The 25,882-nt window shown below is 37.3% G+C and overlaps 3 protein-coding genes across 3 annotated transcripts; 1 reads left to right on the top strand and 2 right to left on the bottom strand.

Moving 5' to 3' along the window:
* Nucleotides 1–1,956: 1,956 nt before the first annotated feature.
* LOC124328818 (exocyst complex component 6-like) lies at nucleotides 1,957–3,725 on the bottom strand (the record flags this gene model as incomplete). The annotated part of the gene is given in 5 exon segments (XM_046787634.1): nucleotides 1,957–2,603; nucleotides 2,681–2,867; nucleotides 2,931–3,059; nucleotides 3,062–3,071; nucleotides 3,267–3,725. Coding segments are annotated over 5 exon segments (906 nt in total), but the record flags the coding sequence as incomplete, so codon positions are not given.
* An 8-nt stretch (nucleotides 3,726–3,733) lies between these two features.
* Nucleotides 3,734–4,402, top strand: LOC124328817 (superoxide dismutase [Cu-Zn], chloroplastic-like; the record flags this gene model as incomplete). Its single annotated transcript, XM_046787633.1, has 1 exon — nucleotides 3,734–4,402. A coding segment is annotated over one exon (444 nt), but the record flags the coding sequence as incomplete, so codon positions are not given.
* An 11,829-nt stretch (nucleotides 4,403–16,231) lies between these two features.
* Nucleotides 16,232–16,925, bottom strand: LOC124328904. The gene is made up of 2 exons (XM_046787751.1): nucleotides 16,443–16,925; nucleotides 16,232–16,362 (listed from the first exon to the last, which is right to left on the bottom strand). Exons 1-2 carry the CDS (start codon nucleotides 16,821–16,823, stop codon nucleotides 16,345–16,347), a joined length of 399 nt encoding a protein of 132 aa, XP_046643707.1. The 5' UTR covers nucleotides 16,824–16,925; the 3' UTR covers nucleotides 16,232–16,344.
* Between the last annotated feature and the right edge of the window lie 8,957 nt (nucleotides 16,926–25,882).

The raw sequence follows: 25,882 nt of genomic DNA, 5'->3' as shown, positions 1-25,882 counted from the left end.
AAGACTCAGAAAATTAGACATGAAACGACACGAACATCAAGTCGTTACGTTGATTGAAGAATTAATAGGAAAATGTGGTCCCGCAGAGGACGCCTTTTTGAAATTTCATGAGAATTTAAAGGTTTAAAAAAAAATGTTGCAGGATGATTTTCTTAGATTTACATACAGTCCTGTTATGAAAATAATTTTGGTGTTTAGTTTTATAGGTTGTTTTAGCAGTTTTTCGAAGGTAAATTCTCTGCCTGATTTTTTAGACTCAGTTACCCTGAGTAATAATTGATTTTTTTTTCATTTCGTATACGTGTTACTATCTTGGTGTGTATGCACTAGATGTTTTTGGAAAAGGTAATTACTTTTTCAATAAAATAATAAAAAAAAATTTGAATATAAAAAAGAATTACACGGAAATCGAAATGGATATATGGAACTGTGTGATCGATGGTTGCTGGGATTCAACGAGGGCTCGGGTGAGTTGAAGATCGTCGGTGAGATCACGGGATTGATGCCGGGCCAGCCAGCTTTCACGTTCAGGAATTCGGCGACTTCTTCAGCTACGGAAGCGACGCCTCGACTGGCCAACTAAACATTTCAACCCGACCATGACGGCTCACGGCCCGCGAGTGAATAATTTTCTTTTTAATTTGGAGTAATTGCCAGAATAAGAAGTACTTTTCCGTAAGCTCATGATGCGTAAGCCTATCTTTAATATACACAAGATGAAACCTTCCCCAAATTGAGGTCACGGTCACATACGATTGTGGTATTTACTAGTGCTAGTAATCATCGTGCGTGAAACTCGTGATTGCTAACAACAGATTTCATCAATTTATTACCATAAAATTTAACTTTATCGACGAGATAGAGAAGTCATGTCCGCCGTGGGTGGGTACTGGACCTAGACCAGCAAAAGGGGTTGATTGATGGCCTAATTTTATTTCATGTACTACGTGACAAAAGCATTTTTTGGGCGTAACTATTTTTCTTCCGGCGGATATCGCAATCCAATCAATGAACTTTAGAAATTACTTTTTAATCTTTTGAAAAAAAACCACATGAAATTGACTGATTGACAGACGAAAGTGATGTGGAACTCGATTGTTGAAGTATTGATTACCAATCGGTTATAAGCGGTTGCGTATTTTATAAATGTTGTTTATTGTCATTAAATTTACTGTTTAAGTTGTCACCTGAACATAGTGTCCCAGATAATTTCAACTCTTGGTGGACGGTCAATTCCTTTAAATGGGTATTCTAATTTATTCCATTCCAATTGGACTGAAATAATTAGAGTACACTATGTCAGTGCAACGTTAAATACACGGTACCTCAATGTAAAATCAATCGAGTATTTAAAGGTATACATCTATGAAAGTTCGCTAGTGTTTGTCTTAACGGTTAAAGGTAGATATAGAAACTTTTAATAATTCAAGTCGAATTTAGCTAAGGCTACTATATTACGCCAATAAGTAGTTTTGCATTTCACTTGCCCATTATTTGATTGCGTAACCGAGTAGAAAAACAAAAGATGGCTGAGACGTTTAGACGACAATTGGCCTCTCATAAAGTTCCACTTCGTCAGGTTCCACACGAGAGCGACGGAACTTTCACTGGGGGAACTTATTCGATTTTTGAAATTTCAAAAGTTCTTGCCTAAATAAGACTTATAAATTCAGGTTCGCCATTTTTGCTTTTGAACAAGCCATAATATACCATGAATGTTTCTGGTCCTGTGGTCACTGGTACTGACCATTTATGAATTTTTGGAATTTTGCCTTTAATTTGAATAATTCAACTTAACGGCAAACGGCAATAGAGTCTTACATTTTATTTGCTCTTAAATTTAAGTTTATTTAGCGTCTTGTTCAAAACTTGATTATTAATTCATTCAATTAAAATGTATTGAGCAATTACATCAGGAAGCATTGCTTAATGGCTAACACAAAACAAGGAAGTTCTTTTAAAGGGTTTTGTATTTTCCTTTATTTTTCATGCAGTTTGTGTTTGTACACTTTGACAATGTGCAACAAAAATAGACGATGGTAAACATCGAAAAAAAAAACGAAGGCGCAGAGGAGGGGGTATAAGTAGATGCAAGGAAGTTGCTATATGAATCACAACAAAAATAAGCCGTTTTGGTTTCCTTTGAAAAAAGAAAGGAAATGTTATAAACTAGCCAGATTCGATGTCCAGCGGGGTTCATTATTCCTAGAAGACAACCCTGTGGTGTGGGGAATGAATAAACATGAATAATTAAGGTGGAAGAAATAAGCGATGGAGGTGGAGAGAATCTATAGCAACAATCAGCTGAATCTTTTTTTAAATCCAGGGATAGACGGAAAACACAGACGACATGAGCCGATCTAAATAGCCAAAATTCGATTACAAGGCACCGGATTCACACATGTACAACGGTTGAAAAAGAGAAAAAAATGAATGGGATAACATGGAACGATGGAAGGTAATAATGGGACGACTGGCAGGATTAGGCCGAAGATTGGAGCAGCTGCCTCAACTGACGCAACACCGTTTCCATCAGCTTCTTCTTGTCTCGCTCGCTCTTTTTCAGGACGGAAAACACCGTTCGCTTGTCAGCCTCACGCAATCTGTTAAACGGGCAACAACAAAGAAACGCAAGGCAATGAATATGGGCAGCAGGGACGGTTGAGACAGTTCGAATTACTTTTCCAAAACGGTAATGGCTCGCTGGGGCGAAACACGCAAGTATTTGCTGGTATCCTGACCATAATCGTGAAAGTAAGCTGACCAGTCCCAGGACAGCAACAAATCCAGCAGCTGGCGCAGGTCCAAAAATGAAGACAACAAGGTCCCGTCCTCGAACCCCGGGACCGGTTCGGAAGCCGCAAATTCTAACATCAAAAGGAACATGCTTTATCGATTAGAATAATCTAATTAATTGGGTAGCAACTTACGCTCGCATTGAATGACGTCAAGGTTCACTTGCTGAAGGGCTCCCATGGAAATTGATTTGACATCGTCGCTGAGTAGAAGATCCATCAGAATTTCAGCGATGTGACGGCAGGCCGTCAGACAGGCGTTTGGGCAACGTGTTCCTTTTGGTTTTTAAAAGAAGAAAAAACAATTGAAAAACGGTTAGTCCCATCCGTCATTGTCATCCGCATTTGGAAAGAAGAATCTATTAAAACATTTTGCACGAGGACGTGGCCTTATTTGGTCAGATAAGCGCCACTCCAGTCAGGATGAAGCAATTGCCCATCTGGTTCGAGCAGCCCAAAGTACTTGCCCACCTTGAGATTGGTAAAGGCCTGGAAGGTGCTCTGCAGGAAGGCGATCAAGTCCAAAAGGAAAGAAGAGGCTTGACCCGATGGCTCATTGAGCTGCCAGTCGTAGTTGGCCAACTCCATAAACTCGTCCATTTTGCGCTTGAGGGCCTCGTAGATCTGCTGCTCGGCGTCGTCCCTCACGTCGCGGAAGACGGCCCGCCCTTGCAGCCGGGCAATGTGCGACAACTCACGCGAGGCCCCCGTCAGCTGGGCGATAAACTCCTCCAGCCAGCCGTTGGACTCCTCCAGGTAATTGGTGTTGATCGAGATCTGAATGAGTTGGAGGAGCGACAGCGACGGCTTGCGGATCAGCGTCGAAAGGCATCCGCTGAGCGTCCGCGTCAGCAGCAAATTGGTGTAGCGCCTCAGCGTGTCGTCGATCTCCTGGTCGGCCAAATTCAGATCCTGCGATTTATCCACGATTTATCCACCTGGCTGGAAATTCGCCCGTCAAAGGTGTTCTCAACTTCACCGAGTGCTCGGGTGAGTTGAGGATCGTCGGTGAGATCACGGGATTGACGCCGGGCCAGCACGGCTTTCACGTTCACGAATTCGGCGACATCTTCAGCAACGGGTGCGACTGGACTGGCAAACATTTCAACCCGACCAAGGCGCTTCACGGAGCCCCGGGCGATGCTCCCGACCGCCGTCACGCCGGCGATTACGGCAACATTTTGGCCGATGCTTCGGGAGTGGCTAAGGTCGACATGGTGGACACGATGACGGCGCTGAGCGGGCCGAATTCCATCATCGGACGGGCCATGGTCGTTCACGCCAACGTGGACAATCTCGGCCGCCAAGACAACGAAGGCAGCCGGACGACGGGCAATTCCGGGCCCCGCATCGCTTGCGGCATCATCTTCATCGCCCCCTGATCTATTTCCTTAAAAAATTAATTCGCTCTTTTTTTATGCCATATCTTATATGACATTTGATTTTCAATTGTTTTAATTAAGTGAAGCAAAATTTATTATTTTCTGATTGCTGCGCATGGTCATTGTATAGGACCAATTGGATAGGCTGTGAAATGTTTTGAATTGAAGAAATTTGGGATTGCTGGCCTGAATTTTAAAAATAAAACAAATAAATACACTGATGCTATTAATTGAGTTTTATTGTTTTTATTTGATCTCTTATTCGAAGTCACCGTTTGTATTAACTCAAAGAATTTATGGCTTTATAACGTCTGCTGCGTTCCGTGTTAAACTCTTATACTACTCTTTCTCTATTCGCCGGAATGTTCGCAAGCATCGCGATCGTCTCCAAACGGTCAATCCTTTGCAACATTTGCCTGTGTTCCAACTGGAACTGTGCATTTTCGATAGCAAAATGCTGATTTTGATTTTCCATCGCGTTGTTGGCATCTAGTTGTCTGTGCCGGTTGCAACAGAATTCAGGTTGCTGCGTTTTGACGGCGGGTGTTTTGTCTTTATTAGGTTGCGAAATCAATTTTCCATAAAGGTGATAGCCCCCGCCCCCTCCACCGCCTTCTCGAGAAACCACTTTTACGTCAAAGAAAAGTTCTTGGAAAAGTTGAAATTCATGTTTATCATCTTGAAGTTGGTATACCTTTGTGGCTCGCTTATCTTATTGAGTTATTAGGTCCTGATATGCAGTAGGTCGCGTGAATATCTTTATTAGTAATGTTGTTATTAGTAATGCATTGTGCATTTGTAATACACACAACGTTGTTATTGGAAACAGGGATCAACACCTCTTGATTCAGTAGTTGAATAAAGCAGTTCATTATTTACATCAAATAAAATAACAACCATTTCGAGAATGCCGCGCATTGAGACGGGATTCAAGTGAGTTAAAGTATACCGAAACACAGGATTTCATTTGGCCCATAACTAAGAAAAAAGTTGCGTGTTGACCTAAGTCTTTTTGGCTACCCATTCATAACTGTATAAAAATGCGATGCAGTTTATTCACGTTTTTTTCATGAAAGCAATTTTTGTATCAGTAATGCAATTGACTAACGTGTGGTTACAACAAGCAGCGTCGTCACTAGTCGCACTAGTCTGCGCTGAAACTTGGGCTGCAGATGGTAAACCCACGACGGGAATGCGACTTTGGCACCCCCCGGCAACAGCCCGGGCTTTACCCCAACTTTTGCCTCCGCATCGGTTGGAAGATCCGATAGATAATAGAAAAATAGTGTTTCTTTCATTATGCTGGCTATAAAATATATTCTGTTGATCAATGAACATCAGTCGTTTTTGCAATTGGCATTGGATACTATTTTCATTTTTTATATAGGGTTAAGGAATTAATTATTTCAACTAATAAGCAGAATTCTGAATTCGTTAACACATTTAATGAACGATTTATTATTATATTCTGGGTCGCAGGGAAATCTGTAATCAGTGCGGATCTGAAGATTCAATTTCTGAGAAGCGAATTGAGTACTTCACTCCTGCTGAGCACCTGTGATTACGGGTCGATAAGAATATCCGGTAACATTTGATTCTAATCGACACCGATCTTCACTATGGGCTTAGATATTTGTATTGAAAAGATCAATCAACCTTATCTCAAAATGTTGTCAAGTTGACGTTGTTCATCATGCACCTTTAAACAAGTCGACGTCGTCAATACATTGAGACACTTAGGTCGATCAATGAATTATTATATTAAACGCCAACATATCAGCAATGTTCAGTCCAGTATCTGAATAAAACCACCGTGATTCGATTTAATTCAATTAAATGTTCCTCACCGTAGCCGAAAACACCAATGCGACGGGAAGAGGTCATTCACGTCCGCCTGTTAGCATTCCAACAATATAGCTTCATTCACGTTCCGTGTCATAGATTTCACTGAATGTTCATGCAAGGAATAAAATGAAAGATTGGATGATTTCTAACACTGAATATTTCATTGATTGTTCGCAAATCGGCAAATCGTTACGAATAATCCTAATGACAGAGTTGAAGGGCAGAGACTAATTGGTAATCTTGTAGGGGATATTTGGTCACACAATGGCCGCATCTGGCACTTTTTCGTGAATTAATTCTTAGTTCACGCCACCTAATCTAATTACACGCAATGAGCCACGATGCACAAGCAGTCACGCATAGGAAGCTGTGATTTGTAAAGAAATTCGTTAACTCACTGACAATTTTTTAGTCACTTTTGCAAGAAATGGTGTGTTATCAGTATTGAAGTGTAAACACTGCACACATCAATTGTGTTACCTTTCGATGTCTCGGCAACATTCTTAAACTCGAATCTCATCATTAACCTCTAATTATTTGCGTCACTAGAAGGCCAGTGTTGACTTCGGGATGCAGAATTTTTCTGTGATAGATCTCATCCCTTCAAAGATTAATCATAATAGTGCATAGAAAATTAAAAATAATTGGTTACTAAACCACAATATGAAAGGTACATGACTCGATATCATGCTAGCGCATCAAAACGACGTTTTCCTGATATGGTTAACAAATAGTACGTTGATTTTGGAAGGAGGGGTCAACACCTCATAATTCAGTAGCTGATTAAAGCAGTTCACAATTTAAATCGTCCGGGAGGAAGGCGATCGCTTCCTACGAGTGGGAGGTGGCTTCTTCTTTATTTTTTTTTCTGTAGTGGAAATAGAAAAACAGAATAAATAGGTTTCCATCCGCTGGCTGGCGGTGGCGGCGGCCACTGCACGCGGGATCTTGACTGGCAAGTCAACCAGCTGTATAGGTTAAACAAGCGCTCGATGGCTCGATCCTGCAGCCTTTTATGCCGTGTGGGTGTCTGTGTTCAAACTGATTGTTTGCTCGCCTTCTTTTGTCAAGACAAACACATTCGAGACGAGAGCCCAACGATTTGGATTTGCTGCGAGAAAGCATTATACACGCACAAACAGCGCCGCCTAGATATACGCGGCTATACGTTATATATAATCATTTATAGGTAATTAAGACATTCGTATAGCAAGCACTTTACGGCATCCGAGATCATCAATTACACGCGCTTTCATGTGCAGCTTTGATAATATAAAAACAATGACATTTCACTATATATAAACGTTTTTGTTTGGGATTGTTTTGACAATTTCCAAGCATGAAATCGAATTTTTGGTGTTTCACGCTGAAGCATATGTGTCAGCTGACACCGCCAGCCAGTCCCGTCATCAACAAAACATGTTTACGTGATGTGTCTTGAGTTTTTTTTTTTTGGGGGGGGGGGGATAAAATGCCGAGTTCAAACGTGTCGAACCTCATCCACTAGGCCCCCAAACCGTTGCCGTTTGAATAATCGTTCACGAAAATTGGCGGTTGATCTTATTATTATTTCCTCGCTCAAAGTGATGTAGGATGAGAGAGAAAAAGAGAGAGACGACGACGATGCCTAATCACCACCCGATCTAATTCCACGTCGAAAAAAAAAAATCCTTTCAACTGGGAGAGTTCATCGAGTTTCTGGCTGTTTTTATGGCGGCCGTTCAAGGAAGAAAGAGCCGAGAGAGAGCCGAGAGGGACAAATAAATTTTGGATGCACTCCCACCAACAAAAGAGAAGGGAAAATAAATAAAAATAAAAGACGATGGCGAATGCGCAGCAACATAAACATGCAAACACCATCGCACAAATACATAACAGTCAATGCTGATGCCAAAATTATACGAGCCTACTTGAAATCTTTCGGAAATCGGAAAATGACGAGAACATTTGGAAGAAAAAGAAACAAAAAAAAAAAAAAAAGAACGACAAAAATTTCATTTTTCCCTCCTCTTTTCGACTGTATCCGTCCTATATATACATCTACAGACTCTACACACAACTACAAGCGTGACGTGTAATTGCCAAGAGCAATCCATCACGGGAAAGATGCGGCTGGTTGGCCTTTGGCAATGAGTCCTAACCGGGACTGCAGAAGTGATTGGGAGCCATCGGCGGAGGATTTGGCGATTCTCTCGTCTATCATTTTCAAATTGCTCAGCTGCATCATCATCGTGCATGCTGCTGAGCGCATCGATTTCATGTTGATTTAGATGTGTATAGTCTGTGGGCATGATGACGCATGTCTCCTCCTTGGCGTGTATATAGTATCTCTCTTCAGCTTTGTTTCTCAACAGTTATTCCCCAGCAGCATTGTTGCATTTTCGCCAGCGCTGGATCGCGCGATTTATATGTACGGCGGCAATAACAAATGAATAGGCGGAGAAAGGAAAAGAAATAAGACAGGGTTTTTTGGCGTTTGGTTTTTGCGTTCGTCGGTTCCTGTTTTTCTGGTCGTTGCCGCCATCCTGCACAGACACGGAGCACAAAAGGAGCGTGAGAGGAGAAGACAAACACAAAACAAAAAACAAAAAAAAAGAATAAACGACCGGTCTTAAATAACTGGCGTATAGGAATCGACTCGGTCGGTTTCTGCTTTTGCCAGGAAGTGCGCGACTATTGCGCCATTCTTTTCTCTGCTGCTGCTGGGCTGTGTATGTTTTTCACTTCACACAACTCTTCATGACAGACAGGCCACTTGATCATTTTATTCAGCACATATAGCGTTCGTTCCATATATTCCATAAAATGTGCAACATCAAAACTATGCCCGTTCAAAAATGTGTAGACCTACATAATAATACAGACGAAGAAACAGCAGGGCCTCGCTGATGCATGCCGACTCAAAAAACCGGGGCGGGTGGAAAATATATTCAAGCGGAGAAGGAACCATAAATATGAGCACAGAACAGCCGTGGCTAGATGTATGATGGTGATACCTTCTAGTATATATCTATAGATAGTATTATTATTACAAAGTATACGGAGAGCGACATACATAGTGTCGAAGTGTCTGCTGGTGGTTTTAGCGGAGAATATGTGTGTGTGGGGAGGGGGATTTTCGCTGGCGGTTAAAGAAAAGTTATCCACAAAATCTGGTGGAAACTTCAATGCAAGTTTTCACGGGAAAGTAGGGTGGAGGCTGGTTACGTCGGCCATGTAACCAGTAAAGAATACTGCACTAAGGGTACGGATGGTAGTTGTGGTAGTCGTTGAACAACAGTCCGAGTGTTTTTTAGAGGGCCAGGGATGAGTTTGAGTAATGGTTTTTTAATTATGTTATATATTTATTCAAAAGGTAAGTAATGGCTTCGTTTGGTATACCAGGAAAGTTCTTACTTGTTGCTTCCATGTTTTTATGGATTTTTGATAAAAAATGGAAATTAGAGCTAGTAAGGGGACGGTCGCAGTTGGCTTCGTCTTCAGTGGGGGTTATGAGGTGGAGAGACGAATAAATTTCCAGAGGTAGCACAATTTGTTTGCTTTAGGTTTTTAAATTTTCAAGTGAATTCCTTTTGAGAGAGTTCTTTATACTTATATTGATAAGATAACTGTCTGTTGGTTTTATTATAATCTTTAAAATTCCAGATAACAGTGTAACAGCCTTTATCAGCAGCCTTTAAGATATAGAATTGTGCGGAGTGCTAGTTTCTCCGTTTCAGAAATTAATTTATCATGAAACAGATAAAATGGGACAGTATAAGGATTATAGAGTTGGGATAGGGATTGGATGATTCTTTCATCATGAACCCATGATAATTGGTGTTTGAAGGTCCAAGTATTTATAATGAAGGGTGAAAGCCATTATCTCTGGTAATAGTGGTAAAGTTTGGATTTAAAGAAAAGATGGGTGTGCTACCCAGGTAGCATTGGATGTCATTGGGATGTCTATTTGATATTCCCATGTCATTTTGATGTTCCTGTCAATTAGTTGAAATGAATTTGTTATAAATTATTTGACATCCCATGTATGATACGAAATGGATATGTATGTGACATTACATTTGTTAATGAACAATTCTAAACTATTTTCTGATATTTTTTAATGTATTATTTACTGCACAAAAATTGACATCAATTTTTGTATATGCGAATCACGTGAATTTGACATTAAGTAATTTTACGTAAATTAAAAACATGCGAAAATAATGTGTAAAATTTGACATCATTTTTAAAATATCATAACGACATGTTATTGGTATAACGTTTTCCAATACAAATTTTTGAAATGCAAAATTGACGTGAAATTGATATATTAATATTGACATCATATTTCAAAAAAGAAAATAACTTGCTATTGACATGCTTTTTGTTATATCATTTTTCGAATAAAAAATGGACACGTACTTTACAAATTTATGTTCACATCGTTTTTCTTTTACAATTTATGCTATGAAACGGACATTTAAATGATGTACTATTTTTTATATAACATTTTCAAATAGAAAATGGACATCTTAATAAATAAATTAATGCTATTGTTTAACATCCTTTTTGAAATATGAAACGCACACATTAATCTTCCACTGCTTTTACCAATAACATATATTTTTTTAACTGCCCAAATAAAATTGAAAGGATAGATCACATGAAACTGACGTGCAGTGAACCAAAATTGTGTATTAATCATCAAATTTTTTAAGTATGTCTTTGTTTAGGGGAAAATAGTTACCGAAAGCATAACCCTATCTCAGAGATAACAATTTTAAGACAATTAGTTGCTGGGAATTAAAAAAAAATTGTTCAAAAATGAAATCATAGGTTGTGAAGAAGTGGAAAAAAAAACAAAGCTTTTTTCGTAATTTAAGGAAACACATTTCACAACATCCCTGCAATCAGCAATTGGCATAATAATGTTATCTCCTTCTTCATCCTGTTGATGTGTGTCACAGACGAAGATTTTTAGAAGATGGGCCTTCATTGGGAATTCATATAAATTAATGAAATTTCCGCGTTCGTCTTTTAATCAATATTCTTTGAAAGAAAGAAATTCTTTTGTATTTCCCTCTATCTTCAGGACCCGACATTTATTACTTATCACAAAAGAGTCAGCTGGCCTTGCTTTAATTGATTCAAAATGAAATGCATATGGACCATAATGATGTTTTATAACATCACCCTAAACGAAATTGTCAAAATTATCAAACATGTCTTTTGGATGTTTTATTGATATTAAAAAATATTTAAAATGAAACATTAAAACGATATCTAATTCATGCATTTTTATTGAGATCAATGTCATGCGGTTTAATTGACATCCATGCTTAAACCAAGCAATAAAACCCATAAATAATGCACATCAATGGATTTGCCATGAAATTCTGCCTCGATTGAAATACAGACATTGTGAAATAACAAATTTTTTTTTTTCGAAATTTGTTGTTCAAAAACAAGGCTGCTGTTCCAGAATTCGAAGTTTTCTTCCATTTCCTGGTAACGAAATATTTTAAAAAATACTCAAAATATTGAGAAAACCTTATGTTTTATTGCAGAACTTTTTATTCCCTATCTTTTGGTATAATTATTTATAGCATTGATCCACTTTCACTCTAGATATTCTTTACGTACGACAAGATTTTTTCTTACAGCTAGCACAGGGTTCAAATTTCTTGTCCGTAAGGAAAATTGTGAGATTTTTAACAATTTCTCGCTTAATCCTAAGTATTACAAGATGCCATTTTGCTCAATTATAAAAAAAAATTCGTTGATACAAATAAATGCAATTGGCAAATTGGCTTGGATCTGGCGAGACTCGATCCAACGTCACTGGAATAATTTTTGGTTAATAATGCTTTTTACTAAGCAATAACATCCATAAATAATTCTCATCAATGGATTCCATGATATTCTGCGTCGATTGATATACAGACATTGTGAAATAACTAAAAATGTTTTTTTTTCGAAATTTGTTGTTCAAAAATACATCTGATGTTCGAGAATTCGAAGTTTTCTTCCATTTCCTGGTAACGAAATATTTCAAAAAATACTAAAAATATTGAGAAAACCTTGCGTAATATTCTAGAACTTTTTATTCCCTATCTTTTGGTATAATTATTTATAGTATTAGTCCACTTTTACTCTAGATATTTTTTACAGCGTTATTTTTTCTTACAGCTAAAATAGGGTACAAATTTCTTGTCCGTAAGGAGAATTGTGAGATTTTTAAGAATTTATTTTTTAATCCTAAGTATTTAAAGATGCCCTTTCGCTCAATTATGAATAAATATTTATCAATTTCAAACAAATAAAAGTGGCAATTTTCTTGGATCTTGCCATACTCGATCCAACGTCACTGAAATAATGTTTGGCTAATAATTCTTAAACTAAGCATTAAAACCCACAAATAATGCACATCTGAGATTTGCCTTGAAATTCTGCATCGATTGATGTACAGAAATTGTGAAATAACGAAAATATGTTTTTTTTTATTTGTTCAAAAACGTGTCTGCTGTTCCGAAATTCGCAGTTTCCTTCCATTTCCTGTTAACTTAATATTTCAAAAATACTCAAAAAATAGAGAAAACCTTATGTAATATTGTAGAACTTTTTATATTGTATAATTATTTATAGTTTTAGTCCACTTTTACTCTAGATATTCTTTACAGTGTGATTTTTTCTTACAACTAGCATAGAGTACAAATTTCTTGTTTGTAAGGAAAATTGTGAGATTTTTAAGAATTTATCGCTTAATCCTAAGTATTACAAGATTCCCTTTCGATCAATGATCATAAATATTCATCAATTTCAAAAAAAAAGAAGTGGCAATTTTCTTGGATGTGGTCTGACTCGATCCAAAGTCACTGAAATATTTGTTGGTTGATATTGCTGAAACTAAGCAATAAAACCCATAAATAATGCACATCAATGGATTTTCATCGAAATTCTGCATCGATTGATGTATTGACATTGTGAAATAACAAAAAAATTTTGTTGTCCTAATACTTAGTTCCAAAATTTGCAGTTTTCTTCCATTTCCTAGAAACGAAATATTTCGAAAAATACTCGAATTATCGAGAAAACATTGTGTAAAATTGTAGAACCCTATATTCTCTATCTTTTTGTACAATTATTTATAACATTATGCCATTTTTGCTCTAGATAATCCCTACGACGTGACAACAAGTTGCTCAAATTTCCTGCCCAAAAGGGAAATTGTGATTTTTCAATTTACTTGCTCCCACGTTTAATCCTAAGTTTTAAAATATACCCTTTCACTCAATAGCGTATACCGCCCAATAGTTCAAATTTAGTTTCATTGGAATTCATATTTAACCATTTATTTTTTTGTCCGAATTCGTATTTTCGTTGATTGTGTCCCATATAGTTTTTTTTTAACTTTTTCTTAGTTACGGTGTGAATATCTGCCATAAGATACCGTGTAAACAATAGTGGTTGTAACCGATAGATTTATTACATTATCCGTTATACTAAATGTTTTTACTCCAATATGGTTGGTCTAAATTCATTCATATTTGCATATATGGTGTAAGATTTAACAAGTTATTGTTTATTATTTTCCTTTATTTTTATAAGTTTCAATTATAAGTGAGAATTTGTCGGGAATGCCATATACCACTTTCCAAAAATTGTTGCTGAAGAACTTCGAAAAAGAATAACTTTGGAAATCATTTTCGGTAGAGGAGAATTTTGTTGAGGGAGTAGGAATGAGCAAATAATAGTATTGAAAGAGCTTTTGACTGGATTAGACTTTTAGGGGATCACTTATCGATCCACTCAGCTTTATTTTATGTCTTTATGAGTTTCGTCAAAGGTATTGTAATCTATTTTGTAGCAAAATTAGCTACTCAAAGAGGCTAACTGTGTTTTTATATGCAAAAAGTAAATTACAATGTAGTGTGTACTAAACTCTAATTATTTTTAATTAGGCTTTGAAAATAAGAGTCGCGTGAGTCTACCTGTTATTTTTTGGGGAGTAAATTATTGAAATTTGAAATTAAATCCTGTGGGGCAGCAAACTTCATAAAATTTCAAGGAAATCTGTGAATTAAGAACATTACTTTTACAATACCATCGATATTGATTTTCATATAAAAGTGACGTAACTGTCGTATTCATGAACTCGAGTGTAAGTTTACATAAACCTACATTTAAAAAACATGAATTGAGAACATTACAATTTAAATACTATCTATATATTAATGGTCGTATTAAAATTGAAGAAAAACCATAACCAAAAAAAACGTGCTTAATAAATGCATTTTTTAAAATCAATTCCGTTAGTCGTCAAAAAGCAGTCATGGCAGATAAAAGTCAGTTTGTTTCCGATCTTGACTTGCAAAATATGTCAAGTAAATTGCAAAGAAAAAAGAGAAGATTGAATTAATTGAGCGAGTTAGTGCAAGACTGACGAAATATCTAAAGAAAATAGAGAACTTCGAGAAAATATTGATCATAGAAAAATTTTTGTAGTTGACCCGTCGATCAACGACATTGAATAAGAAGATGGCGAAGTCGTTGCTTTCGAAGAAGAAAATTTGTTAAGTTCGGTGATTGCAACATCTAAGAGGTTGTAGGATGGATAAAGTAATATTGCATCTGTCCCTTGGTCACATGTTTGCAGTGGAACCAAATGGAAGTCTATTTCAGTATGTTACAAAAAATAATAAAGATAAACCAACTTTTAATTTTAATTAATTTAGATTTAATCAGGATTAAGTTTATGATGATAGAAGAAATTGGAATTTTATTAAATCAATTTCTTGCGTTTATTCAACTGGCTGATCAAGACGACAATAACTTTATAGAACAAATAGTGAGAAGAAGACGAAGAGATATTCTCAGTCGGCTTTTAGAATGCCATCGTGTAGTTTTGATGCGAGTTGAAGAAAACAGGTCGGTATATTACTCGGCATATGTCGGAACTTGGTTTGAAACTTATCCCGAACGACATTTCAAACGAGACTTTCGATTTACTAAACCTACTTTTTGGGTAAGAAAACAAATCGTTTCAAAGCCAGAATTCTCTTACTGATTAAACAAAGCTATTTTGATAAAGAATAAGGCTATTGTTGCGCATTATATAGAAAAACATTGTGTTTTTAGGTACTTGTTGAGTTGGTGAGCCCCTTCATACTAGGAGATTATGTATATAACGGCCTTCCTGTCACAGACAAATTAATGATAATGGTCTGGTGCCTTGCGAATCGAGAAGCATATCGTGTTTTATCAAGACGTTTTGCCATTAATCAAGGAACTGTACACTACGTAGTGATGAAGACGATGAAAGTTATCTTTAATATGGCGAACCGATTCATAAGATGGCCAAGGTTAGAAGACTACCAAGAACTATCAAGAAATTTTGAAATTGTCAATACTCTCGGTTAGTTAAATGTCTAGTCAAAATTTTCTCATAGATTATAAATATTTTTATTGTATAGGGGCACTTGATGCTTCGGAATTTGAAATCCGCCAACCCTTAAATCAGCTGCCTTCATACACCAGCAGAAAGTGTAAAACGACAATAAAGCTACAGATAGTATCAACGCGTGATTTAGAAATCATTGATGCAGCAGTGGAATTTCCCGGAAGTTTGGGAGATGGTAGAATTCTGAGAAACAGTCCTCTTTCCGAAGCATTGGGTGTCAGGCTTGGCCAAACAGATTACCATATCCTCGCTGATACAGCCTATCCTCTACGTGAACATATTCTTGTACCGTTTAGAAATAATAGAGATCTAGAAGACCACGAGTTAGCATACAACCGTGCCGTAAAAAGTGACCGTCAGGTTGTGGAGAGGGCATTTGGTTTACTCAATATGAAGTGGCGACGGCTTAAATTTTTAGACATATTCAAAATGAAGTACGCTCATCGAATGGTCTTGGTTTGTTGTTGTTTTCATAATTTCGGTTTACGTCGTGATGGGTGGATAGACGATGCCCCAAAAGTTGACGATGATGATGAAGTCGATCCAGACTATGAGTTCGATGAAGAACGGGAGACGGAAGCTGGTGTCGAAAAACAAAGACACATCGCTGAGGAGTTCATCTTTTAGAGTGTCTAAAATAAACTTGATTTTCAACACAATTGTTAACCAAAATTTTCGTTTGTATTTCTTTCTTGAAGAGAGGATTGCGTTTAATGAGATCACAGGGCAAAAGGCATTTGAAAATGAAAACTTAAATTACAGTCGAATTCTAATTGTTAAATAAAACCACAACAAAAACTGAGATTCAAACGTTGCTGACTTGAACTAAGAATTGCTTATTTTTTTCTTGAAAGGACCAAACATTTTCTCACAGGGCAGTCTAGTCGATTTCTTCAATCTGAAACATGAGGTTCAAGCAACATCGTTAGAAAAATTATAAATTGTTTAAAATTAAATAGATTATTAAATGGAACTTACAGCTTTGGCCACTTTATTATCTTCATCGACTCTTCTGTATTTGGCCAAGAAAGCCTCTGAAACCTTTTCAATAGCTTTAGCTGCAGAAATAATAGCGTTAGATTTAGCAGAACTCGTTTCGTTGCTTGCTTTTATCTCAGCTAGAAACTCTTTGTCCATTGCAGCACTATCCATTTCTAAATCTATAAGACAAGAGATTGATTCTGAATTCGTGATTTTTCCTTTTTGTCTTCTCGAGCGAGTTTCTTGGCTATTTTCCGATGACGGACGGCGGTTAGGTGAAGGAGTTAAATCCCTAGATCTCTTTTTCGAGGTTGCGGCTCCAACTCCATGGACATGTTCAAGAGTTGACGAATCTTCCAGCCCTAAGACTTGGTTCATTCGCAAAAAAAAAGGCTACTGGACGCGTTTTTCTTTGTTGGCTTCAGGAATTTGGTCATTGATTTCATTGAACTTTTTCTTCAGGGAGGCAAATTTCCCGCTGCACCGATCTGCAGTTGTATGAATTCCACGCTTCATCAACTCAACAGTAATCTGCAATAAAATTAATTGAGTGTCACTTTTACGAAATACTATGAGCTTAACTTACATGAAGATATATGCATTTAACTTATATAACAATTGATAGTGGCATTATGAAATAGAAATGATTAAATAACTTTCGAAAGCTTATACCTCTTGCCACAATGTTGACGCACGCTCGTTTTTTTTTTGTTAAATCGTGGCTGGAATTGTGAATACACGTCCAATAAAGATTCAACTTCTGCGAATGTCCAGCGTTGAACGCCAGCGTTGATGGACTGTGGCTTGGTAGACTGTGATAAACCTATAACGAAACAAATCAATTAATAAAATCATTCAGCATGAAGTCTAAACAGAAAAATATAGTTGAATATACCATCTTTCGTGTGTTCAACAGTTTGCTTCTGTGCGATCGGTATTAGTTGACTGGCCACAACTGGTTTTGAAACCGACAATATTGCTGAATAAGAAGCAGAGACATCACAAGATGCTGATGGAGCTGATGGAATGGAGCTGGATGAAAGTGCTGTGGTCCTACCTCCTGCACCTGCTAACATTAGAATTTTTATTACTAAAAAATACATTGGCAAAATAAATAAAACAATCAATTCAATTAGTAAATTACCAGTCTCATATTTTAAAAATGCAGGATCTCTGGCTTCTATTTTACTTCTCAAAATTTTTGGAAAATTTTGCATAAATGTTGGCTCTGCATACAAAATTCCAAAATAAATTGAAAGAATTAAGACAAATTAGATTCACACAATTTTTACCTGTTTGAATTCTATGTTGCACATCCTTATTTATTGGGATAAGAAATTTCCTCCCAGTCAATTGATATTCAAAAAATACGCAGTTTGGAGATTTTTCTAACGCCTTGACGTTCGTCATTTTCGGCTGCTAAACGAGTGTGACGAAAAGAAATTTTTATTCGATTTGTTGGCTACAGCACTGCCCTATCGCCTAATCAAAAACTATACTTCGCATCAATTCTTTCTCGTCAAAAAAGAAAGAGAGAAAAAGGTCCGCCGTTTATTGCTAGAAAACTCTCTTCTGTATTGGCTAAGAAACCTTGTCACGTGACATTTGGCAACGTTGATTGGGCGGTTTTCAAGTCGTTCACTTAACGAACCCCTGGTCTCTACGGTGGAACCCAACCAGACCCTTCGGATTGGCTCTCTCATCATACAGTGTTGCCAAAATGCGCCTTAATTGTCCTTCCAGACTTCAGATTTCAAATCAATAGGGATAGACTATTTTCTAAGGATATTAAAGGCATTAATACTCCAGGGCAAAGGGGGAAGCCTAATTACGGTATCAGCAGTCGAAAAATTAAAATCGATGCCAAGCCAAGCAATCCCATTATTTTTCAAAACCTTCCGGCATCAAGTCTTTTTTTAACCCATATCTAAGATTTGTCATATTTTTTAGTAAAGAGTGGTTTGAGGTTGCCATCTTAGATAGTTTTTACTATAAGAAAAGTGTACGAATGGAAAGACAAAGGGAGAGTGAAAAAAAGAGAAACCGACCCCTTTTTTCCCTACTCTATTCTTCCCTTCCTTGACTTTCCTTCCATTCGTACCCTTTTTTTAAGGACAATGCCAAAGCTTTTGGGTTGTGGTTGCACCAAACTGGGAATTAAAAACTATCCAAGATGGCAACCTCGAACCACTCTATGCCTGTCTTTTTTCTCCCTGCCCCTAAAATTTAAAATCTCGGTATTTGGAAAAACCGGCAACTACGGACAAAGAGAAAATAATTGAGAAATGAAAACTTTACATTTTCACATCGTCGTTTCGTCACATCGTTTTCACAAGTCTAATATTCCCAGTCCAAAAATCATTTTCGTCCGACGAAAACTTGATTTTTGGCAAATTTTCAAAAAGCCGTTTTCCCATAAGCTTCTCTCAGCTGTGTGGAAACTTCAGTTAGTTACTGTAAGAAAATCAAAATGAACATGTAGTTTCAAATTGGATGTTTTTTTGTCAGATTGACTGTACTACTAGACCTATTTTGTATTTTCGTCACTTGATCTTCATTCTTCCACAATTTTTCCAGGCGGCAGGCGCTCACTTCAACAGGATCGCCACCTATTGGGCTAAATCAATACTAAAGCCATCTATGGATAAGAAAAAGCAACTTTCATTGCAAAAAAAACGATCTGTCTCCATCCCTTAAAAAAAATAATCTGAAAATGAAAACAATAAAGAGACGTCCGATCGAGATCCAAACATTCCATCTTCTAGCCTTTTTTTTTATTAATTTTATTATTATTTTAATAGTTTAAGTTTCAGTGCGTCAGCTGAGCTAATGCGTCCTATATAAACTCTGCCGATCGGCATCATATCTTTTAACTGATCGGGAGCGGACGCTCGGGACTTGATATATTCCGGCACGGATCAACTTGATTGCCACCAAACACGGAATGTGCAGCTAAGTGTTGCTTCTGTTATTTTCCTTGGCTGCCAGCTCTCACTCTCTCATTGTCTCTCCCCCCCCCCTCGTTATAACGCAAGAGTAATGAATCATAATCAATCTTGGTGGTCGGCCTCTCTCTCCCGAACTGAGTGGAATTGTCAGAAATTACCTACGCTATATCTACTATATGAATCGTATATGTAGACTACTACTATATAGATACTATGCAGACTAAAGACTCTAATACATATGAGACTATTTCCCATATAAACATTGCGGCTCTTTTTCCCCTCTCTCCTTCCAATCAGGAAAAGTGCCAGAAAACGAGAAATGGAGAGAGAGGGGAAAAGAGAAAGAAAAACGATCCCGTGCGGTCATATAAGATACTGGCTATATAGAGCGACTCCCTTTCCGTGCACAGCCGAGCCAAACCACCAAGGTATAGAGAGCAGTCATATTCGTCGGTCCAAAGGGTACAAAAAGGGGAGACAGAAAAAAAGGTCACGGCGTAACCCATAAAAAGGATGCCCATTATAGATCGGTTTTCACGGCGAGGAAAGGAGAAATGCGCAAGGAAAAAAAAAAGGCGTGTGTGTTTTTTTTACGTTTTAGAATAGAACGAGCGAGAGTGTCTACATATGCATCAGAGCGGCCTTTTATGGGTGTATCTTCTTCGTCATCGTCGTAACGCTGTTGATCGGCTGTACATATGTCACTTGAATGATGGCGGCCTCTTCATGAATTCTTGATTGAACCGCCAGATCAGCAGTATGCAACAGGCCAACGACGAGATGGAGGATGACGGCATCGACGAGGAGTATCACCTTTCCCACCCCATGCTAGACGAATTGAGAGCAGTAGCTGCATCGGATACCGATTATGTCAAGCCCATGGCGGTGATATCAACGGGGTTCCGGACACCACGCAATCAGACAGCCCTGGGCGTTCGTCAAAATTGGTCTGTCCGCGAAGAACTATCGGTAGACGATGGCCTTGTCCTCTTCAGCCGCCGCATCATCATTCCACGGCCGGCCTACCGGAAGTTAATCCAAAAGCTCCACGTGGCCCATCAGGGAATCTTACGAAGGAAGCGCCGGGCGCGTCAAACCGTCTTTTAGCCGGGCATGTCCCACGACATATTCTTATGGGTGGAAAGCTGCCAGGCATGTCAGGAGCGACTCCCGCATCAATAGAAGGAGCCTCTAATGTGCGCCCCCCTGCCAACACGGGTATTCGAAGATGTTTCAGCCGACCTTTTTCAGGTGGGCTCGCTACACGTTCTCGTCTACGCGGACCACCTGTCCAGAAGACCCATCGTTCACCAATGGCGCCAAAACCCGTCCGCGCGGGAAGTTACACAGGCCATCATTGAAAATTTCGTCGATCTTGGCATTCCCGTGCGGCTGCGTTCCGACAACGGCCCACAGTTCGAAGCCCACAGTTTTCAGACCAAATTAAGCCAAGTAGCATGGTGCAGCTCTACGCCACATTACCCCCAAAACGTTTGAATCTCAGGACTGGTGTTTTGAATATTATTTCGTGAAACGCCATGGGCTGTTCCAAATTTATAACATAAAAACGTAAAAATTAATTCTACTGGAAATTCTCAATTGAAAAAACAGGTTTAAGAATTCTCACATTTTGAGTTTGGGAAGAACAGTGGGTTAAGTGGTAGCTTGAGAACCAAATCTCCATTCTTGGTCTTTTGTTCGATCCTCAAGGCTGTCATTATAAAAAAAATAATATTTACTCTTTTTCGTCCTATTTTCATTTTAAACCAAGATTTATGAGATAAATGAAAAACGTTAAGACTCGAATATCATTTCCAATAAAAACAATTGTGGGCTAGTTTTGGAAATTAGGTACGGCGAGAAAAAGAGGCCATTATCTAATTCAAATGTTGACATGAAATTCAAAATGTTTTGCAAAAATGACTGAATACCTATTCGCTTTAAAAATATAAAATTGTGAAAAGAAGAAAACAAAACAAACAAATAGAAGTACAAATTTTCTTGGCCAGACTTGATCCAACTTCCCTGAAAAATTTTGGTTTATAATCCTTAAACTAAGAAACAAAACTCAGAAATGTTACACATCAATCGATTTGCCTTAAAAATCTAAGTCGATTGTTGTACAGACATTGGGAAATAACGAAAACAATTTTTTTCGAAATTTGTTGTCCATATACGCGTCTACTGTTCCAAAATATAGAGTTTTGTTCCATTTCCTGATAACGAAATATTTCAAAAAATACTAAAAATATAGAGAAAACATTTTTTTACTTTTGCAAAACTTTGTATTCCTTATCTTTTGGCATAATTATTTATAGGGTTAGTCCACTTTTACTCTAGATTTTCCATACAGCGTGATTTTTTCTTACAGTCAGCACAGGACCCAAATTTCCCGTCCATTAGGAAAATTTGAGATTTCAATTAACAATTTCTCGTTGAATCCTAGGTATTTATAACAATATGCCCTTTTGCTCAATTATAAAAAAAATAATTTAAAAAAATTGGAGTGTTAATTTTCTTAGACCTGGCCAGACTCTATCCAACTTCCCTAATAATTTTTGGTAAATTATGATTAAACTACGCAATAAAACCCATAAATGTTCCACGTCAATCGAAAAGCTTCCAAAATTGAGTTAGTAGAAGTTGGAGGCCCAAAAGAACCCGATATTCGTGATTCTCGTCAAATTTTGGTTTAATTTCATTTGTCGGTGGAAAATTATGAAAGTGTAAGTCCTTAAAGGATTGTAGCCTTCAGAAAAGTATGGATAATGTTAGGTGGGGACTATGGCTTGGATAGGATCTGGCTTAGCCCAGTCCCGTCGTGAAGAAAACCTGTAACAAATTTATTTTGTGGTAGCCAAAACGGGGACCTAAGTTATAGTGTGGATTCAATTACATTATTTGTAGTACAAACAATCTCAATTACACCTTAATTTCTTCAACATAAATGTCTTTAAAGCGAACTTCTCTAGTATATCCTGCACGGTTTGCTAGTAATAAATAGTGGCACAAGTTCTTCTTATGCAAAAAATATTGTGCGTTCAAATTGATCATATGGTCCACTTACATCAACACTTACTTCACATTTAATTGAATTAGTTCAAGCATGAAAGTAATTTACGATTAAAAGTAGGACTAGAAAAAGATTTACAAGAAAAATAGGACACTTTGTATTCAGCAGCAACAAAAGCAAACTTAAAAACTTCCACTCTAGCTTATTAAAGAAAGGTTGGGTTTCTCGCAACTAAGGTATATGGGCAACGTTTTTGGCACATTCAATATCCATATACTTGCCTATACCACTTGGACAACCAGTAGTCTGATTTGCACACAGATATTAAAATATGAAAACTAAAAAGAAAGTTATTACGTTTTCTCAAGTCGAGTTCCATAGAAAAATGTTGCATCCTTTCTGCGTAAAGTATACTAGCATTTTCGGAAAGCATTGTTATGAAAAAAGTTTCAAATAGAGAAATGGATAACTTGCAATGCAAAATTTTATGAACAAGGGGTGGGAACAGACTCCAGCGTAGGTAACCAAGTAATTGCGTAAAGAGACAGGCCACGGTGTGGATCAGGGAGTTGATGCGTGTGATGAGACCGATGGAAGCCCCAGAAAGGTGATGAGGTTGAAAGGACACACCGTATAAAATGTTTGTTTTAATTGTTAAGAAAACGTTGATTTTATATCCCTTTTTAATGAGAGTGTTGGAGAAAGTGATTCGCCTGATATGGAGTTATCCAAAGTAAATGAAGAAAAAGATATTCCAATTGTTTTGTTCGGGGAAAGAAATTATTTGCAACAATTAAACATTTGTCTTTTTTTATCGTTTGTTTTTCTAATTAATTTTTTGGTTATGATATGGTAAGTAATGGAAACAAATCATGGAAAAAATTATTGAAGGTGTGTTTTTATGATTTTGGCCCCGACGATCAGTTGTGGGTGCATAATGTATGACGTGGAAATAATTCACTGTGTGGATAGCAGGTGTGGTCATAAATAAACAAAGCCTGGCGTGGGTACGGGTTTCAGGGTGGACCAGAGACAGTGTAACTAGGATATAGTGTGGATATGGAGTGTAAAGTATGGATCATGTTAGGCGGGGACCACGGCGTGGATATAATATGGCGTTCTCCTCGTCCTGGCGTGAAAAAACATGGCATAGATTTTTCGGTGGTAAAAGAAAAAACCAACGTGACCAGCAATCACGTTGTTTACATACATACAAATTATTTGGTAGTGGCGTGGACGTGTTGGATTTGTAGTTGTTGATTGTAGTGTTTGGATTTAAGGCTGGGAATTGATGCAAGTAATTGCGTGGATTTAAACCAGAGTGTAAATAGGAACAAATGTGTAAAAAATTCATACGTACATAAGTCACAGCATCATCGAACAATTTTGAAGCCTTCTTGCGTAAAATATACTAGTAGTTTCGGAAAGAATCTTTATGAAAGAAGTTGCAATTAGAGATGTGGATAATAATTTTAGAGAAGAAATTAAAACTTCGCCAAAACAATTTGAGTTTCTTCCACTAATTAATGGCCACGGTAGCTTATTTAGAATAGAAATTTTAAAATACAATTTTTGAAAATGCGCAAACTCTTTATGGGTACAACACTTATATAATGAAATAATCTGTTAAATTTAAGCTAATATATTGAAGTATTTCATTTTTTGTTGCAAATCAAGTGTATTTACGTTGTTTTGTGTTTTGATTGTCACTGTAATGCAAGATATCGTATTATAAATAAAAACAAACTTATTGAATTACAACCCATAGAAAGTGTAAAGAGTCTTGAATCATATGAGAAATATGTAAATGGATACTTAAGAGATGTGTACAATGAAAATATCGAACGGGATGTTGTAAAAGGAATGATATCAATTATCATAACTCGTGCATGGTGTAATAAATATCATTGTTAACAATGTTACAATGTAACAATGTAACTTTTTACCAGGTTACTTTTTATAACAGGTTACCCATTCCATGGCCTTTAGCAATTTTACTGAATGATATCACATTTTCATCCTCAGCCTTGATCAGCCTTGATGAAGTAAGAAAGCAATTGAATAAATTTGATGAAATATGGAAAGACATTCACAGAAATATTTCGTTTTAGCCAAATTATACGAATTTATAAATTAACCAGGTGTATAAGTTTCAACAGAGACCCCGTCAGGTCTGTGGGATTCAAAGACAGATGCTGAGGGATTATGTGTGGTTCCTACTTATTGTGAATTTTGCGTAGATTGGGCTACACTACCAGGATATAGAGCATTCAGACTTTGACATAATTATTTGTAATTTCATCAGTTTCGCTTGATCTGAATTTACTTACTTACTTACGCGGAAAGGATGTATGCATTCTGCCAGCCAGAATTGTCCCCACAGACTTCAGTGGTGGTGAAATTTTGCCTTTTTTCGGCGACTGAAGTGCCTGTACACGATAAAATTGGACAGCAAAAATTCGGCCGAACTGATTTTTTAAAGTTGTTTTAGACGTCCAACAGCTGCTTGCAGCTCTTTCAGATTGTAATTGTATGTTTTGTCGAAATTAAACAATTCTCTAGACCTAGAAGTTTTCACATATGCCCCGTCGTGTTCCAAGGAAGAGGGAGAGAATTAAGCAATGTGGTTTCTAATTCTTCGTTGTTTGGGCCACAACACCTTGAAATTTAGCATACAGGGATTGAGAGAATGATATGTATATTTATCTTTCAGTTTCGCTAGGTCTAAACTTACTTTATTCCGTGGAAAAATGTAAACCTATGGAATATGAAATAGGTTCATTATTCATGCAATACTTGTCCTTAAGCGTCATCACATGAAACTCAATATGTTAACTATGATGACACAGATCACAACTTTCTTGTTTATAAGCTTGTCCTGATTGTATTTAGTGGAACATAATTCCAAGCTGTCTTTTTTCTATTTTTAATATCTTCCTACAAAAGGTAATAATTCCCAAATTGAAGCGCCGAAACGGGTGGGCACCAGTAAAAATCTAGGTCGGGCTTAAAATTGTTGAGCATATAATTACAATGTGTTCCTAGATCTCGAAATAAAGCAATCTCTACAAATCTGAGTGATCGAATAATGTACTCAGATAGATCTGCGTGCTTGCAGTTCTGTGATTTATTTCATTTTATTTTGTTATAATGGCTTCACGGAAAAGAAGAAGTGTAGACCAACAGCCGGATGATGCCAAGAAAGCCCGAATAACTTCGAATCTATAGGATCAGTCCCCCACCCCTGAATAGTTGAAGAGCCAGGGAAAAAGACGACTGTATTTTGTATTGCATTCTTACATACTTTTTATGTATTTCCAATGATCTTTATTTTCAATTCTAGAAGTCAAAGTGTACAAATTCCATGAAAGATTGTGTCATATCTAATGGGACAAATTAAAACTATAGTCAGCACAGATTTACTCGGAGGCCAAGCTGCACCGAGAAAGAATGGCATAGGATGAGTAAGCTACTTC

The sequence above is a fragment of the Daphnia pulicaria genome, chromosome 3, assembly GCF_021234035.1.
Source record: "Daphnia pulicaria isolate SC F1-1A chromosome 3, SC_F0-13Bv2, whole genome shotgun sequence".
Lineage (NCBI taxonomy): Eukaryota > Metazoa > Arthropoda > Branchiopoda > Diplostraca > Daphniidae > Daphnia > Daphnia pulicaria.
This window is presented reverse-complemented; position numbering and strand designations above follow the sequence as displayed.